Source organism: Malurus melanocephalus, unplaced genomic scaffold (genome assembly GCF_030028575.1).
Source record: "Malurus melanocephalus ecotype Western Australia unplaced genomic scaffold, MMel_1.1 scaffold_775, whole genome shotgun sequence".
Taxonomy (NCBI): Eukaryota; Metazoa; Chordata; class Aves; order Passeriformes; family Maluridae; genus Malurus; species Malurus melanocephalus.
In genome coordinates this window covers 48725-64793 of record NW_026624007.1, presented here as the reverse complement: position 1 = coordinate 64793, position 16069 = coordinate 48725, and the positions used below count along the sequence as shown (strand labels likewise).

The 16069-nt window shown below is 49.8% G+C and overlaps 1 protein-coding gene across 1 annotated transcript in view; it reads right to left on the bottom strand.

The window, feature by feature from the left end:
• Nucleotides 1-423: 423 nt before the first annotated feature.
• LOC130584834 (receptor-type tyrosine-protein phosphatase S-like) overlaps nt 424-16069 on the bottom strand; it is a 56722-nt gene continuing 41076 nt past the window's right edge. Inside the window, exons 5-6 of the mRNA XM_057385063.1 lie at nt 10106-10294; nt 424-851 (exon numbers count right to left, since the gene is read on the bottom strand). Coding sequence (XP_057241046.1) covers nt 439-851; nt 10106-10294 — 602 coding nt within the window. The 3' untranslated portion in view covers nt 424-438. The remainder of the gene's footprint in view (nt 852-10105; nt 10295-16069) is intronic.

Genomic DNA, 16069 nt, shown 5'->3' with positions numbered 1-16069 from the left:
AGGACTTTGGGGTGCAGCGGAGTTTGGGGTTTCAGTGGGATCACCCCGAGGAGTTTGGAGTTTTAGTGGGATCACCCTGAGGAGTTTGGGTCACAGAGGAGTTCGGGATTTCAGAGGGATCACCCTGAGGARTTTGGGGTTTCAGTGGGATCTCCCTAAGGAGTTTAGGGCACAGAGGAGTTTGGGGTTTCAGAGGGATCACCCCGAGGAGTTTGGGGTTTCAGCAGGATCACCCCGAGGAGTTTGGGGTTTCAGTGGGATCACCTGAGGACTTTGGGGTGCAGCRGAGTTTGGGGTTTCAGCGGGATCACCCTAAGGAGTTTGGGGCTCAGAGGAGTTGAGGGTTTCAGTGGGATCACCCTAAGGACTTTGGGGTGCAGAGGAGTTCGGGTTTTCAGAGGGATCATCCTGAGGAGTTGAGGGTTTCAGGGGATCACCCTAAGGAGTTTGGGGAGCAGCGGAGTTCGGGGTTTCAGAGGGATCACCCCAAGGAGTTTGGAGTTTTAGTGGGATCACCCTAAGGACTTTGGGGCACAGAGAAGTTCGGTTTTCATCACAATCCCCTGTAGAAGCTCCACATGCAGCCGGACCCCCCCGACGATATCGGGGCGCACACGCGGGGCCACCCCACGCTCTCCCCCCGGGCACAGCAGGGCCAGGGGAGCCCGGGAGGAAGAAGAGGAGGAGGAGGAAGAGGAGAATGAGGAAGGTGAGCGCCGCTGAGCCGCTGTGCTCCCTACCTCTCACGTAAAGGTTTGCGGGGGACGAGTAGCGCACCCCGGCGCTGTTGCTGGCCACGCACTCGTACTTGCCCTGGTCCGTCTCCTCGCTGCTCTCGATCTGCAGCCCACCTGTGAGGGGACAAGAGATGGCAGCACAGACACCATCATCATCACCACCGGCACGGCTCTGAGGAAGGCCAGGACCCCCCCCCAGATTTTGGTGTTTTCTCCCCCTAAAATGGGATGGGAACGCGGATGCTCGGAGAGCTCCGGGCTGAGCTTGCCAAGCAGAAAATTTGATTGCCGCTCCCGTGGCGAGTATTGCTCCTTTGTCCCGAACTCATCAGCAAAAGCAGTGAGTTCTGTGGTTCCTGCAATGCAGGCGTTCTGCACCAGAACTCCCGAAATCGGCCTCAATAATCCACATTACAGCGATCCCCGGGAATCCATCAGCGGGCACTTGGCTTTCCCCTTGAAGCGGTGACCATAAAAAAAAGTGAAAAGGCTTTGTCACCCACTGCCCAGGGGAATTTCTATCACTGCTGCCTTTGTTTCGTGCCCAATACCTGCTCCTCGGGAAGCCACGGGGAGATAAGAGCCCGGTGTGAAAAGCACCTTGATGATAGCAAATATTCCCCAGGAGGGAAAAAAAAAACCCCAAAAAACCCAAACCTGTAAATACTGCATTGGAACTTCAAAATTGCCTGCACGGTTTACATCAACTGGGCCAAAAGGATTAAGTTTTTTTTTCTTCTTCTTTTTTTTTTTTATTGCAGGCTACAAGAAATAGACCCAGAGCCCAAACTAAAGATTCCTGTCAGCAAATATGCAGAGAGATGCAGCATGGAGCTACATGGAAGAAAATTGCCTCATTTACCTCAGAAGGCTTCATCCCTGCAAAATTCCAGTTAAAATACATACTACATCAATAATTCAACAGGCTCTCCAATGTTTTATGTATTAGGGAGTACATGATTATACTACAGATATGGACAGGGCTCACATGTGGTAAGGCTCTTAACTCCCATCTCTGGGAAAAAAAAAATAAAAAAATCCACACACACAAAAAAACCCCACCTAAATATGAAAACCAAACAATTCCAGCTTGGTGTAATAGTATTGATAAAATCTTAAGTGAAGGGAGTGTGAATGAGATCATTGTTGGTTGCAGATGCCCTTTTCAGGGAGGAAAAATCAGTGTTTTTGAAGGAAAAAAACGGTGAAAAGGACCCAGAGCTCACGTTCCTGAGAGTGTGTGTGGGTGGGAGCGATGAGGGGATGGGAGAGGATTTGGGGCAGGGATGGGGTGTGAGTGCATTTCCCCAAATGAGCAGAGAGGATTAAATCCCCCCCAAAAAACCCCACCCAAGTCATTAAACCAAACAAAACCCATTCAAAAAAAAATAATAAAAAAATAATCTGTATTTCGGCACAGCGGGAGTTAAAACCCGAACTGGCTGAAGCTTCCCACTGAGCGTTATTTCACATGGAATTACAGCTCCAGCTCTGCTGCTGGAAAACTCCACCGGCCCCAGAGTTTCCCCAGAAATTTCTGTGAATTTGGACAAATCTGGGGGTGGTTTCTGTCGGTTCCAGACACGTTTTCTGCTCCATCAGGAGCATCACCTGGGTCTGAGAGCACCCAGGGGGGGTGAAACCCCATTCCAGAGCAGGAAGGGAATTTGGGGGGATTGGGGGTTCACCCTCCCACCCTGCCCAATTCTGGTCAAAGCAACGCAGAAATGAAGCTCCAAAAAGGATCAGGAGCTGGCAGGGACGATGTGTGAAAAACGTAAATCTCACCCACGGCACCTCCTGTTGCTTTTACCAGCAGAGAATTGTGGGATTTTTAAACGTGGAGATAAAACCAGGGCAGATAAAACCAAAGCGGGGTCTCCCAAGGGGTGCAAACCCAGCTCCTCCTGCCTTTCAGGAGGTCGATTTTTGGCTCCATCAGAGASACAGCGCAGAAATTACTTACCATGGGTCTTTCCCAGAGAAACCTAAGGGTAAGAGAGCGGGGAGGAAGTGGAAAGAGGCTCTGGAGCCAAAAAAAATTATTAGGGTGGGATGGGAAGTGCTGAGGAACTGCCCGAGAAAGGTTTGGAAAACTCTCATCACCATCAGGGAGCACTTTGAACCAATCAAGGGAAGGTCCTAAGTATTTACCAGGATTTGATAGCATTTAATGCTCGAGATAAAACTTCAGTCCTTCATTGTCCTGGAGAGATGAGCTCTTAAAAACTCTGCCATAAATCAAGAGGCAGCACGTTATTGGAATAACGGCGTCGGCGTTACCGAGTGCACCCAGCGAACGAAAAAGGACATTATAACCAGAGATAAAATAAAGACAGGTATTAAAAAAAACACAAAAAAAATCAACAAAGAAACATCCAGAGGTGAAGCAGGACGAGGAAACATAACAACAACACGGATCTGTATTGAGCACGGGGCAATGGAACGGGATCTGAGTGGAGAGAAGTGTTTGGAGAGTGGGTGAGTGAGTGAGCTGGGGTGTCTTACCTCGGATCGGTGTACCTTCTGCAAAGGAAACAAAGAAAATGAGTGAAAAGGCTGCAAAAACCCCAAACACCTGCACTGCCTGTGGGAAAAGGACCTGAGTCAAGGAAGACAGCTCCCAGTAGGAAACTTCCTGCTCTCTCTCGGATTTTGGGGAAACTGAGGAAGGCTCGGGGTGCTCAGGGTGAGGTGCCYTTTTTGGCTGTTGGCAGAGCCTCCGTGGCTTCCAGAGTCTAAAGTTTGGCTCCATTTCGTGGTGGGAATGTCAAGAAACCTTTCAGGCTCTCGCTGAGGTGCCYGTTTGCTCCTCACTGGACACAGAGTGACCCTGCACTGACCTCCAGAACGGGGAAAGGGGCTGGGTGAGCCCGGGCACATGGGCACCTGGCATTCTATAAACTGCAGCTTCTGGCTGGCAAATCCTCAGCTCCAACCTTCAATTATTGCCACAGGTGAGTGAGGAATTCAGGGCACGTCCCTTTCAGGAATTCTGGCCACTTTTCAGGGGGACTGAGGAGGTGACAGGACTACCTGGRACCTCCTGGAATGGCTCTGGAGCCGCCCTAATACCAGCCAGGAGGGGCTGTGAGGGCAGAACAGCTCTGCTGACTGCTCCTCCCCGGGATTATTTTATTCCAAACCCCTCCAGCTTCGGGCAGGGTGGACAGGAGTGGACGGGAGTGGACGGGAGTGGCTGGTCAAGGATGAAAAACCCCGTCCCCCTCGCTGACCTCCTGAGGCTGCAACCCCCCCATCTTCCTTGGCAAGCACGGCAGGTCCTTTTGCTCACAGGGGGCGTTCAGAATTGATTATTCAGAGGAGGGGGTTGATTATTCAGAGGAGGGGGTTTAGCCAGTGGGGTTTTTTTTGCCCCCAATCCTGAGAACGGGGAGGGTCCCGCAGCGCCGGGATGGGATGAGCGAGCTCCAGTGCGACGGAGCTGCCGCCCTGCAGAGCTCCCAGCCAGGGCTGCAGAGCACAATAAATAACAAAAAAATCAGCCTCTCGGCCTCTCCTCTCCCCCGGGGCAGTGTTAGGATTCTGCTTTASCCGCGGGGAAACTGAGGCAGAGGCGGAGCGGCTCGCCCAARGTCGCGGAGGGAAGCGTGGCAGAGGCAGGAAAAGGAGTCAAAACCTCCTCCGTGCCAATTTTCTGCCTCAACCACCAAAAAAAATTAAATCCTTCCCTCCTTCTCCTCCAGCCCTGCTCCTGCTGCTGCTGCGTTCGAGCCKCCGTTCTCAGGATAGAAGGTAAAAATACAGAAGTGCTGATTATTATCGAGTTTATCTCTGTTCAGAGGAGCTGAAGGGAGAGAGGCATTCTAGTGTTAGGGATTAGACTCTAGTTAGACTCAGCTTCTAGTCACGAGGTTAGGTTGATTAGCTAGAGAAAAGTTAGCGCCTAGTTAGGGTTAGGAACTAAGCTAAGGTTAATGAAGCAGGTAAATGTTAGCTCTCGGGATAAAGGTTGGAGAGACAGCGGTGGGAGAGCACGGATTTGGGCAGATYCCCCACCCAGGAGGTGGCAGGGAGGTTTCAAAAGCAAAGAGAAAGAGAGAAAAAGCAGCGAGAGGTTAGAGATCGGTTSAGTGGAAATCAAAACAGCCTCTGGTACATCCTTCTGTCCGGAAACTGCAGTGAAAATCTGCCATCTGTGGCACCAGCATGGAACGAGGCTGACGGGGAGAGGGCACGGGAGGGGAGGAGACCCCGATATCTCAAAAAATCTTCWCGGGTCTCAGCTAAACCTGGAATTGATAATTCCCTGTGATCGAYGCCGGGAGCCGGAGCKGTGCSAGCCCGGGCACAGCAGCAGCRTTGTCACCTCCCGKTGTCACCTCCCGGTGTCCCCGCGGGGTTGGCACTGCCTGTGCTGGGGACAGTGGCCCTGGCAGTGCCACCCTGGGCTCCCCAGCTCCAGCTCTGGCACCGGGGCAGGAGCAGAAGAGCTCCAGGGAGGTGCCCACGCTGGAATGGGAGAGCCAAGGAGCTCCAGCAGCGCTCTGGGTGCGGCACAGATGGGAGATTTTCAGCGTTGGAGTTTCACATCTAAGCAGCTCCACGGCCAACTCGGGGGCAGAAGGAGGGTGCTGGAAGAGGATCTCATCTTCTCTGAAATCAGGATTTAACTTCTCTATTTCCACGTCTCTGTAACCCTGGGGTTCTCCAGTGTTTAACTCCAGACTGCACAGACAGTGCTGAGCTCCTGCTCTCCCATTTTBACACAAAACAATTCCTCTGCAGCCCCAAACTCAAGGACACCTCCCTGGGCCAGGCCCCAAGAGATGGAAAGAACAGAGAATTGGGGGGAGCCAAGTTGGAGTTTTTGACTGCATTGGCTGCAGCTGCAATTGGAGGATTCAGCAAATCCCGATGTGCAAATGGACAAAAGTGAGAAAGGGTGAAAAACCCGTGAGCCATTGTCCATTGTGGGTGTGGGACTGCCCTGAATGGCCCTAAAGGCCCTGCAATAAATGGAAATGATTTTGATTCTCTCAATTCTCTCCAGTTTCTGGTTTAGGTAAACCCAGATTTTTTGGCATCAGTGGAACCCAGTCCAGAGCATCACCCAGGGACCCCCCAGCTCTGCCTTCCCCTCCCCTGAAAGGAGCAGAAAAACCAAGATCTGATCACAGAATCTGCTACCTGAAGGCCCYGAAATCAACWGAAMTGCTTTGKATTCTCWCAATTCTGGATGAGCCAGATTTAGGCATCACATCCACTCAATTAATCCTGAGGAGCYCTGACAGGTCCTGGAAGGTTTGATACGGGGTYGTTGGGGTGCAGGGGAGGCACCTGGCATCCTAAACAGGGCACAAACCCATTCCCAGGGCACAAACCCATTCCCAGGGCACAGCAGCTTCGCAGGAGAACCAGAGGAGGAGGAGGAGCTGGCCCTGGATGTTGATTGCAGAGCCAAAAGCTGTCCCTGAGCTGCTACGTGCAGACCTTCCACGGCCTCCCAGGAGCAGCAGCTCTGCAGCTCTGCCTATTTAGGGCAAATTTGGAGGCTKTGCCAGCCCAGATGGCCAGCCTGGGGTTTAGCAGCAGAGGCAAAAGGCAGCTTAAAAGCCTGGCCTGTGGATTAGAARGGCCAAGACAGAGCTCCCCATGCAGGTGTCCCCCTTTGTCACAAAGAGCAAGGTCTGCTGTGCCACCATCCCTGGATTCCCACACTCAGAGCTGCCYCCAGATCCCCTAAATTTGGCAAAGAGGAGAGCAGGACGGTCCCCATGGCTGTGGCAGTGACAGCAGACACGTCCCCACCTTCTGCCAGCCAAACCCTGCCATCCCAAATGCCACATCCCAGCTGGCATCTGCAATTCTGGCACCCTCAGGGACCAAAAAAGGGATTTGGGATGGGCAGGGAGCGGGATGGGAGCTCTGAAGAGAGGTTCCTGCTGATGCCTGATGGTTCTTGCCTTTTTTAATATATATTTTTCTGTACCTTTTTTGTATCCCTGCACCCTGAGCCCACATGTCTGTAATTCTTGTAGCCTATTCTAGATTTATAATAAAAGATACTATATAAGATTGGATGTAAAACCCTAAAATTGGATGTGAAACCCTCAGTTTAGATGTAAAACCCTCAGATTATATATGGAACCCTCAGATTAGATGTTTAACCCTCAGTTTAGGTATAAAACTCTCAGTTTAGATGTGAAACTCTCATATTGGAGGTGAAACCCTAAAATYGGATGTGAAACCCTCAGTTTAGACATGGAACCCTCAGATTAGATGTAAAGCCCTCAGATTGGATGTAAAACCCTCAGATTGGAGGGGAAACCCTAAGATTGGATGTAAAACCCTAAAATTGGATGTGTAACCCTCACATTAGATGTTTAATCCTCAGTTTAGATATAAAACTCTCAGTTTAGATGTGAAACCCTCAGTTTAGATGTAAAACCCTCAGATTGGATGTGAAACCCTAAGATTAAATGTAAAACTCTCAATTTGGACATGGAACCCTCAGATTAGACATGGAACCCTCAGATTGGAGGTAAAACCCTAAGATTGGATGTTTAACCTTCAGTTTAGGTATAAATCTCTCAGTTTAGATGTGAAACCCTAAGATTGGATGTAAAACCCTAAAATTGGATGTCAAACCCTCAGATTGAATGCGAAACCCTCAGATTAGACATGGAACCCTCAGATTGGATGTCAAACCCTCAGATGAACCATTAGATGTGAAACTCCAAGACCTCCTGCAGGTGTGAACACAATTCTCACAGTTCCAGGGCACAAGCTGTTGTGTAATTGGGGAATTCCAGGACAACTGTTGCTAAGATACCAAAGGAAAAAAAAAAAAAAAAGAAATCTATCCAATGTTAGGAGGTTCATATTTAGCTGTTATCTTTTTTAGGCAGATTAATTAATTAGAATTATTATTATTACTGATTTTTTTTTTTTGGTAGCCTGCAATACCCCTGCAGAAATTAATTTAGAGGGCAGAACATCCCTACTGAAGGAGTTAGTAGAAGAAATGCAGAGCATGCCTCTCAAGAAAGCTGTTACAGAGGAATTAGTTTTAAGGGCAAAGGGTTACGAATCTGCACATGAGCAGGTTTGGGGTTTTTTGGTTCAATTTTTTAAGGATTTTTTCGTAATTGAACGAACTTACCAAAGGTCTCTGAATGTTAAAAAAAAAAAAAAAAAAAAAAAAAAGAAAAGAAAAGCTTGTTATAGGCAGTTATTTAGAAAAAACAGAAGACACACACAAGAAGACACAAAAGGTTTTTAGTGTTGCTGTGCTGAGGAAAAGTGGCTGAAGCTGCCTTCCGTGTCCCCCCTAGATGGCAGCTGAGCAGAGGACATTGCCTTTCTGCTCTGAATGCCCCAAAACGAGCAGAAAATGGACAAAAGTGATAAAATATGAAAAACCTGTGAGCCATTGTCCATTGTGGGTGTGGGACTGCCCTGAAGGGAATAAACAGAACTGCTTTGGATTCTCTCAATTCTATCCAAACTCTGCTTTAGGTGAGTCTGGATCAGGCATCACCTTTCTGGGCTTTTCTTGGCAGAACAGGTAAATTTTGGAAGGCCACAAAAGCAGCAAAAAATTGAGGAAAAACAAAAATTGGGAAGCTCTGCCTGCCCTGACACGCAGGCAACAGGTTTGTGTCCTGAAGGCAACAGGGATGCTCCAGGCTTTCACCAGTTTTAGTGATTAAAACCAGCTGTAAATGAGATTAAATCTCAGCAGGTATCTCCTGTTTATCAGAAGGGGTCAAGGGTTCAGCCTGAGGTGAATCAATTTGCTGGAATAAAATAAATTCCAGCTCAGGTGGCTTGGAGGAGAGCGCCGGATCAAACCGAGCTGAAGAGCGAAGGCATCCGAGCAAGATGATGAATGTATTAAAAATAATCTGCCTGCGCATTACTCACACTCCARATCACGGCCACAGAGCATGATATAATTCTAGTTTACCTCTTATTATTTATGCTGAGTGATTTTTTTTTATTTTTTTTTTAATTTTTTGTTTTATCCGCGTTTGCCTCAGCTGTTGCGATAAAACAGGGAGGTCAATCTTGTCTGCCTTCACAGGGCTCAACAAGGCATTTTAATTCAACAAAGCAGTTTAAGGATCTGTTTGTAACTCTGCTTCACTGAGCAGAGAGGCATTTAAGCAGGTGTGTAAAAACCACGTTGAAACGGAGCTGGTGGAATTAAAAAAAAAAAAAATTAAAAATCTTGGCCAAACCAAGAGAAAATCCAGGTGTTTCCATGCCTGGCTGTCCAGATCCTGCAGGACACACCCTGAAGGGATTTCTCCAGGGCCAGYAGAGAAATGGCCTCATCACCTTTTATCACCTCACTGGAGAAATTTTGTAAGGTCTATCGTGAACAAAGCAACTCCAGTTTTCCCCCCAACTCTCTTCTTCCTCTTTGCCTACAGCAACGCCTTTCTTTCACCAAAAAATCCTTCAAAATGAACCATGGACACGTTTTCTCCAGGCTGGGCCACATCARTCAGCCCAAGCAGCTTGTGAAAATGATTATTTCTTGGGTTAGTCGCTGCCAAAAGGTAGAAATCTCAAAACTTGTTTGATTTTCGCAGCTATCGGTGGAAGTGTTTTTATCAGTAATATTCCAAAATAAATCCACCTATGCCCTCCTTGCACACCCTGTCACACGGAGAGCTGGCAGATTTCACAAGTACAAAAACAGCTCCCCCAACGTGAATATTAAACAGACGCACACGGGGGAAAAAAAAAAAAAAAATAAAAAAACAACCAGCAAACGGAAAACAAACGGGAGAGAGACAGATGGACAAGCAGATGGGGGAAAGATGGAAAAACCAACAAGAGCCACGGAGCTGGGGTACATCTGGTGGTGGGGATGGACCCCACGGGCAGAGGAGGAGAGGGGTCAGTCCAGAACATTCTCCAGCGATGGCCACAGGGAGGGGAGGTTGGAGATGTCCAGCAYGAGCTGTTCTTCACCCCCAGCTCTGAGAGGCTCCCAAACCACGGGGTTTGACAGCCAGAGGCTGTCTGAGCTGTGGATCCTTCACCAGGCGTGTGTGGCTGGGTCTTCCAGAGTGGTTTTGTCTTCTTTTCCCAGTTCTTGAGGTTTTTTTTTTGCTCAGTTCTTTGAGGAGCAAACCCTCAGCCCCCATCCAYGCCCCAGATTCCCCCAAGAGCTCAAAATCCAGGGAATGAGATGTCTGGATGGGGCACCAGCTTCCCTTCATGTCAGAGAAAACCAGGAGTGCTCAAAGTGAAAAATTCTCCATCCMCTCTCGGTGCAAAACCCAAAAAAAAAAAATCAAACCCCACTCCACATCAGCGGGGTCCACACCAGGACCTTCCTCACATCTCCACTTGCTCCCAACTGCTCCAAAAACACCCCCAGACCTTACCTGATCTCAGCTGCTTGATCCTGCCATTGCTGGCGCTGGGGTCCACGGGCAGGAAATCTTTGAACCAGGTGATTTCGGGGTCGGGGTTGCCGCTGGCGGCGCAGAGCATCGTGGCCGTCCGCGTCCTCTCCACCACCTTCAGCTGCGGCCCCATGTCGATGTTGGGGAAGCCRGGGGGTAGCTGGTCCTCTGAGGGGTGGGAGAAGGGAGGGAAGGGGTTAAAAATGGGGTCAGTGGGGTCAGTGGGGTCAGGGAGGCACCCCAAGGGGAGCGTCAGGCAAGCGCCGCACCGTGTGATGAAAATTTAGACACGGGATGGTCCTTGGTGGAAAATATGGGACACAGTAAAATCCCCCATCCTGTCCTCAAAGTTCCCCAAAATACCTCAAAATTCAAAAAAAATCAGCTGAGCTCCCTGCTCCTCTCAATCCCACCTGAGCAATCCCAAAAATGCTGAATGATTTGTGATAACCCCTCCAAGACCTCAGAGCTCCCCCTAAAATATCTCCCCCAGCCCCTGATTGCTGTGGGATGGAGCAGAGCTGTCTCATGCTGGCTGCCAGTTATTTTTACATTTTTTTTTCCCCCAGAAATGAGTGTTTGGGGTTGGGCAGCTGGGAGGGAGGATGCCAGGGTGAGATTTGGGAGGGTTTTTTGCCATCTCCAACAAGCTGTGTCAGGGAATCGCAGCCTGGGGAGCCCCCGGCGTTGGATCCRTCCCAAAAACAGGTGAGGGAACAGAAGGGAAACCACGCAGGGAATTGAGAAAAAGGTGGGATCCTTAAAAAATGAGCATCCATCACAATCAGCCCCCAGAGGTGCTGGGATGGGATTGAGGAGGGAATAACCCTACAAACACAGCCAGGGCTGGTTCTCTGGGGTGGGAACAGAGGAACGGAGCCAAATGCACACAAAAAACCCAAAGAAACAGCTGAACTGGCTATGGTGGGTGGGTTTTTATAGGATCCCAGCGGGGTTTAGGCTGGCAGGGAGCTCAGACCCCACCCAGTGTCACCTCCCACTGTCCCAGGGTGATCCCAGCCCCAATGTCCAGCCTGGCCTTGGACAATTCCAGGGATCCAGAAAGTGTCCAGCTTCTCTGGGCACCCTGTGCCAGGGCCTCCCCACCCTCACTGGGAACAATTCCTTCCTAATATTTAATCTAAACCTTCACTCTTTCACTTTAGAGCCATTTTTTTTTTGTTTTAAGCCTTTTTTTTGTTTTGTTTAAAGCCATTCTGGTGCATCTGAAGCACCCCTAACCCAGGATTTTGTATCCCAAACCAGCACCTTTTACTTTAAAGCCATTTTTTTTGGTTTAAAGCCATTCTGGTGCATCTGAAACACATCTAACCCAGGATTTTGTATCCCAAACCAGCACCTTTTACTTTAAAGCCATTTTTTTTGGTTTAAAGCCATTCTGGTGCATCTGAAGCACCTCTAACCCAGGATTTTGTATCCCAAACCAGCATTTTTTTACCTTAAAGCCATTTTTTTGRTTTAAAGCCATTCTGGTGCATCTGAAGCACCTCAAACCCCGGATTTTGTATCCCAAACCAGAGCTGCTCACACCCATCCTCAACCAGGGGTTGTCCCATCCTTTGGAGCTGCACTGGGGCACCCAGGACCCCCCAAACCACGCACCCCCAAACCCCCCAACCCCATCAGCGATCTCAGACTGGCACAGGGGGCTCTGGGCATTGTGCTCAGCTTCCAGCCAGGCTTTCCTGGTCCTCCCTCGCCTCCTCCCTCCCCTCCCCAGCCCGAGCCGCATTGGCTGCAGATGACATCACTATTGATCCCTGCCTTGCTCCCCTCCCTGCTGATGCTGCTCCAGCTGCCTCTGTGGCACAGAGAAAGCTCCAAGCTCGGCTTTGAGACAGCTCAGGGCACCCTGAGCTCTAACTGAGGCTTTTTGGGCAGAACCCCATAACCAGGATGGAAAATCAGGGTATGGGAATTACAGGAGTGTAGGTTCAGGGTACAGGGATAGATAAAGGGACAGGAAAAAAAGGCTGTGAGTTCTCCTTCTGAAAGCAGCTCAGGCAACTGCAGGGACAAAAAAGAAGCAGAGACGAGCTGGAGATGCTTCAAGGGCACATCTGGGCAGCTGCTGCTGCTGCTGGGATGGCTCAAAGCTTTTTCCCAAGGGTGCCATCCCAACACCCTGTCCATCCCTGGTTTACACCCAGCCCTTCCTAAGGAGCTGAGGAATCACCCCAAAGCCTCTCTGAGCAAAGGAGAGTGAGAAAGAAAAGGGGAGAAAGGATGGAAGGGAACAGAGAGCAGCATTTCAACCCTYATTTATAATAAATCCCACCCGGGGACACTCTCCGTGCCCAAAAAAAAAATAATTTGTGCCCGGGGACACAAAATTAACACACAACACCGAGGGTCCCCATCCCCAGCGAGGGGACACAGCTTCTGCTGTCCCCCTGTCACTCTCCGAGGTTTCGAGCTAATTAGCCGTGCTGGAAACGAGGATGATTAAGGAAGATAAAGCGGGTGGTGCCGCTGCTCTTCTCCCCGCAGGGCGCGCAGCCGTTCAATAATTCAGAGGAGGAGGAGGGTGTGAGTTTGTGCAGACACGGACTCGGTGCTCAGAGCCACGAGGATGCTCTGAAAGGGAGAGGAGGAGGGATTTTTCACTCTCCTCGGCAGAGATCAAGCATTTTTTTCCCCCCCACAGCCTCGCTCAGAGTGGAARAGGCAGCAGAGATGGAGCAGCTCGAGCGATGCGGGTTTTAATCGGGATCAAAATCAAAACCCAGCACTCTCCAACCCAGCCCTGCTCCTTTCATCACGCCCCTGAGCCCTCGAGCTGCCCTCTCCTCAGGCATCCTGGCACCGGGAGCTTTGTGAAATCACCTCAACAAGTTATTTCCACCCAGGTGATCCCCACCTGAGCCTCAGCTCTGTCGMTGCCCAGCCAAAGATCATTTCAGAGCAGGGAGGAGTCTCAGAGTSTCATTAATGTGCTCTGGCTGCTGATCCCATTTCTCTGGAGCTGAAAGTTTTACTATGGAAACAGGAATGAAATTTTTTTGCTGTGAAAACCGGCGATGTTGTTAAAATTTTTGGGTTCACAGGCAATAAATGAAGCTTTTGTGCTGGACCCTGAAATAGGGCAGGGGTTTCCTCCCCYGTGTTCCCTCCACTGCYGTGTCCCCACGTCCCCTCCTTCCACAGGGACCCGAGCTAAAACGACTTTGATGTTATTCAGAAGCTACAGAATTAATCTGCTGCCAATGTCACCCGATTTTCGGGTCAGCACAAGGAAAGCCAAACCAGTCCGGGTGGAAGAAAGGCTGCCAGGAATTTTCCAGATGGCAAAGAAGCGTTTCAGAGGGGGCAGCTCCCCTTTCCCATGTGCTCCCGTGGGGTCTCTGCTCTCTGCTGAGCACCCAGAGCTCCTTCTCGTTCCTTTTTTTGTGATTTAAAGCCAACAATCACCAAAAAAAACCCCAACAGAACAGCAGGGATCTCGCTAGGACTTCACATCCGTGCTGGATTTGCTCTCAGAGAGGGAAACGTGCGAGGGAAATTTCAGGCAGGAGCTGTAAAAGGAATTGTCTGAATGYTTCAGGAAAGGAAACCAAGAGGGAATCGCTAGGATTTGTAAAAATCTGTCCCCAGAAGGGAGTCCCACAGCCCTGATGTGTTCAACAGCCCCTTGATCCCTGAGCTCTGGACAAAAAAATCCTCTGCTCTGGATCCTGTGACCYTCAGGYCATCTCYCACTGCCCCAGGGTGCTCCAAGCCCTGTCCAACCTGGTCCTGRATMCTTCCAKGGGGTCCACAASCTCTCTATCTACCCCAARAAATTCAGATATAAATATATTTTCTGGGAGTGGGGAGTTTTGAGAACCAACACCCACAGCGAACCGGGGTGCCTGTGCCAAGCACCTTCCTCCCTGCATGAATTACAACAAAAAACATCAGCAGCTGGAGCCTGAAACAACTGGAAAACGCTTCCAAAATCTGGTTTTTTTTTTTTCTTTCTTTTCCTTGGAGCTGTGCAGGAGTCAGGTTTGCAGCTGTGGGAAGAAGGCAAGAACAGCCAGTCCCCACGGAGGAGCAGAGCAGGAAGGACAGCNCAGCGAACCGGGGTGCCTGTGCCAAGCACCTTCCTCCCTGCATGAATTACAACAAAAAACATCAGCAGCTGGAGCCTGAAACAACTGGAAAACGCTTCCAAAATCTGTTTTGGTTTTTTTTTTTTTTCTTTCCTTTCCTTGGAGCTGTGCAGGAGTCAGGTTTGCAKCTGTGGGAAGAAGGCAAGAACAGCCAGTCCCCACGGAGGAGCAGAGCAGGAAGGACAGCAGAGCTGCTCTGAGTGTCCATCACAGCTCAAAAGCTCCCAAAGGCTCCCTCCCCTGCATTTTCCTGTTTTTTAAGTGAAATTTCTGCACGTGGGTTTTTGTCAGGGCCTGATCCAGGAGTAACCACATGCGTGAGCCAGAGGGGTTTGTGCTCAATCCCTTCTGCAGCTGCATCGAGCAGGGAGGAAAACGTTGTTTTTCTCTCCTGAAAATGAGGAAATATTTTCTGGAAAATGAGGAAATATTTTCTGGAAAATGAGGAAATATTTTCTGAGTTATTTGCTGTTCTGGAACCTCGCTGGTGCTGTGTGAAGGAACACACAGGTGATGTCTGGGGTCACGGCAGCACAGCCCAGATAAATAAAAACTTATAAAACAAGGGTCTCGTTACCCGTGTAAAACTCCTCTGTTTTATGAGAAAAGCTCGTGAGGAGAAAAAAAATGAATTTCTAATAAATGTGGTATTGACAGAAGTACAAAATTTAAACAACAGAAGGAGAAAAACAGCACCAAGGCTGCACCTGGTGTTTTTCTGAATGCTTGAACGCTTGTGCTGTAGGTGACCAACAGTGGTGAGCTGTTAAACAGCAGCAATAACAAATTAAATAAAATAACAGCAATAAATAAATAAATCTTGCAGTAACACAAATGATAACGTGCAAAGGTTTATAAAATGAGTCTGATTTTTGGAATAAACAGCTTTTGGCCCTTGGAGAGGTATTTTGACATGCACGTGTGTGTGTTGTGGATGCCCCAACAGCGTCTGCAGCTGCTGGGGCCAGGCTGGCACTCCCCAGAGGGTGCCAAGGCACCAGGYTCTGCAGGTGACAGCTGCCACCCGTCCCCAAAATGGGCAGCAGCCCTGGAGCTGCCTCCTCTCCTCACTCAGCATCATCTCTGCAGGCAGAGCAGAGCCACCGAGGAGGAGGAGGGAGAGAAAAAGACAAACAGGAGAGTGGGTGAGTGCAAAGAGGGGAGGAACAGAGATGCCAACATGCTCACTTTGTCATTGTGCACAGGGCTGGGTGCTTTTAGCTCTCCCAGCAGTTAAAAAYGCAGAGAAAGAGGAGATAAATTGGGCTGTGTGAGAGCTGAGGGGTGAGGAGGGATGGGGTAACTCCAGCTGAGCAGGGAAGGGGAGGATGTGCTGCAAAATCTGCTCCTCAGCATCCTCCTGGCACAGCCTGCAGTTAATTCCTGCTCCTTCAGGGTCCAGTTTTGGACCTCTCAGACAGCTGCAGGACCTTCCCTTGCCACCTCTCATGGCCAAATTCTCTGGAATTTTGGGGAGGAATTTCCCAGGGGCGCAAACCTGGAATGTCACTGCAGGAAGGGGCCCTTCCCCCAAACCTCCACAGCTCCCAAGGAATTCTCTGCAACGAGCATGAACAGCTCTGCTCCCACCCTCTGGGATAACCACACTGCTGTCACACTGAGCTGTTCCAATCTCCTGACAGCTCCAGCCCACCTCGTTCCTCCAACAGAAGGTGAAATGCCACGCCAGGCACAGGATCCCAAAGCACCCACACCAATCTGTCAGGCGTGACTGGACCCCGCTGCCAGCACCCTGCCAACACCCTGGCAGCCCCCAACCCACAGCAGAGACATTTCCAGCTCCAAAATGAGCTCAGGGGTTCTGCCC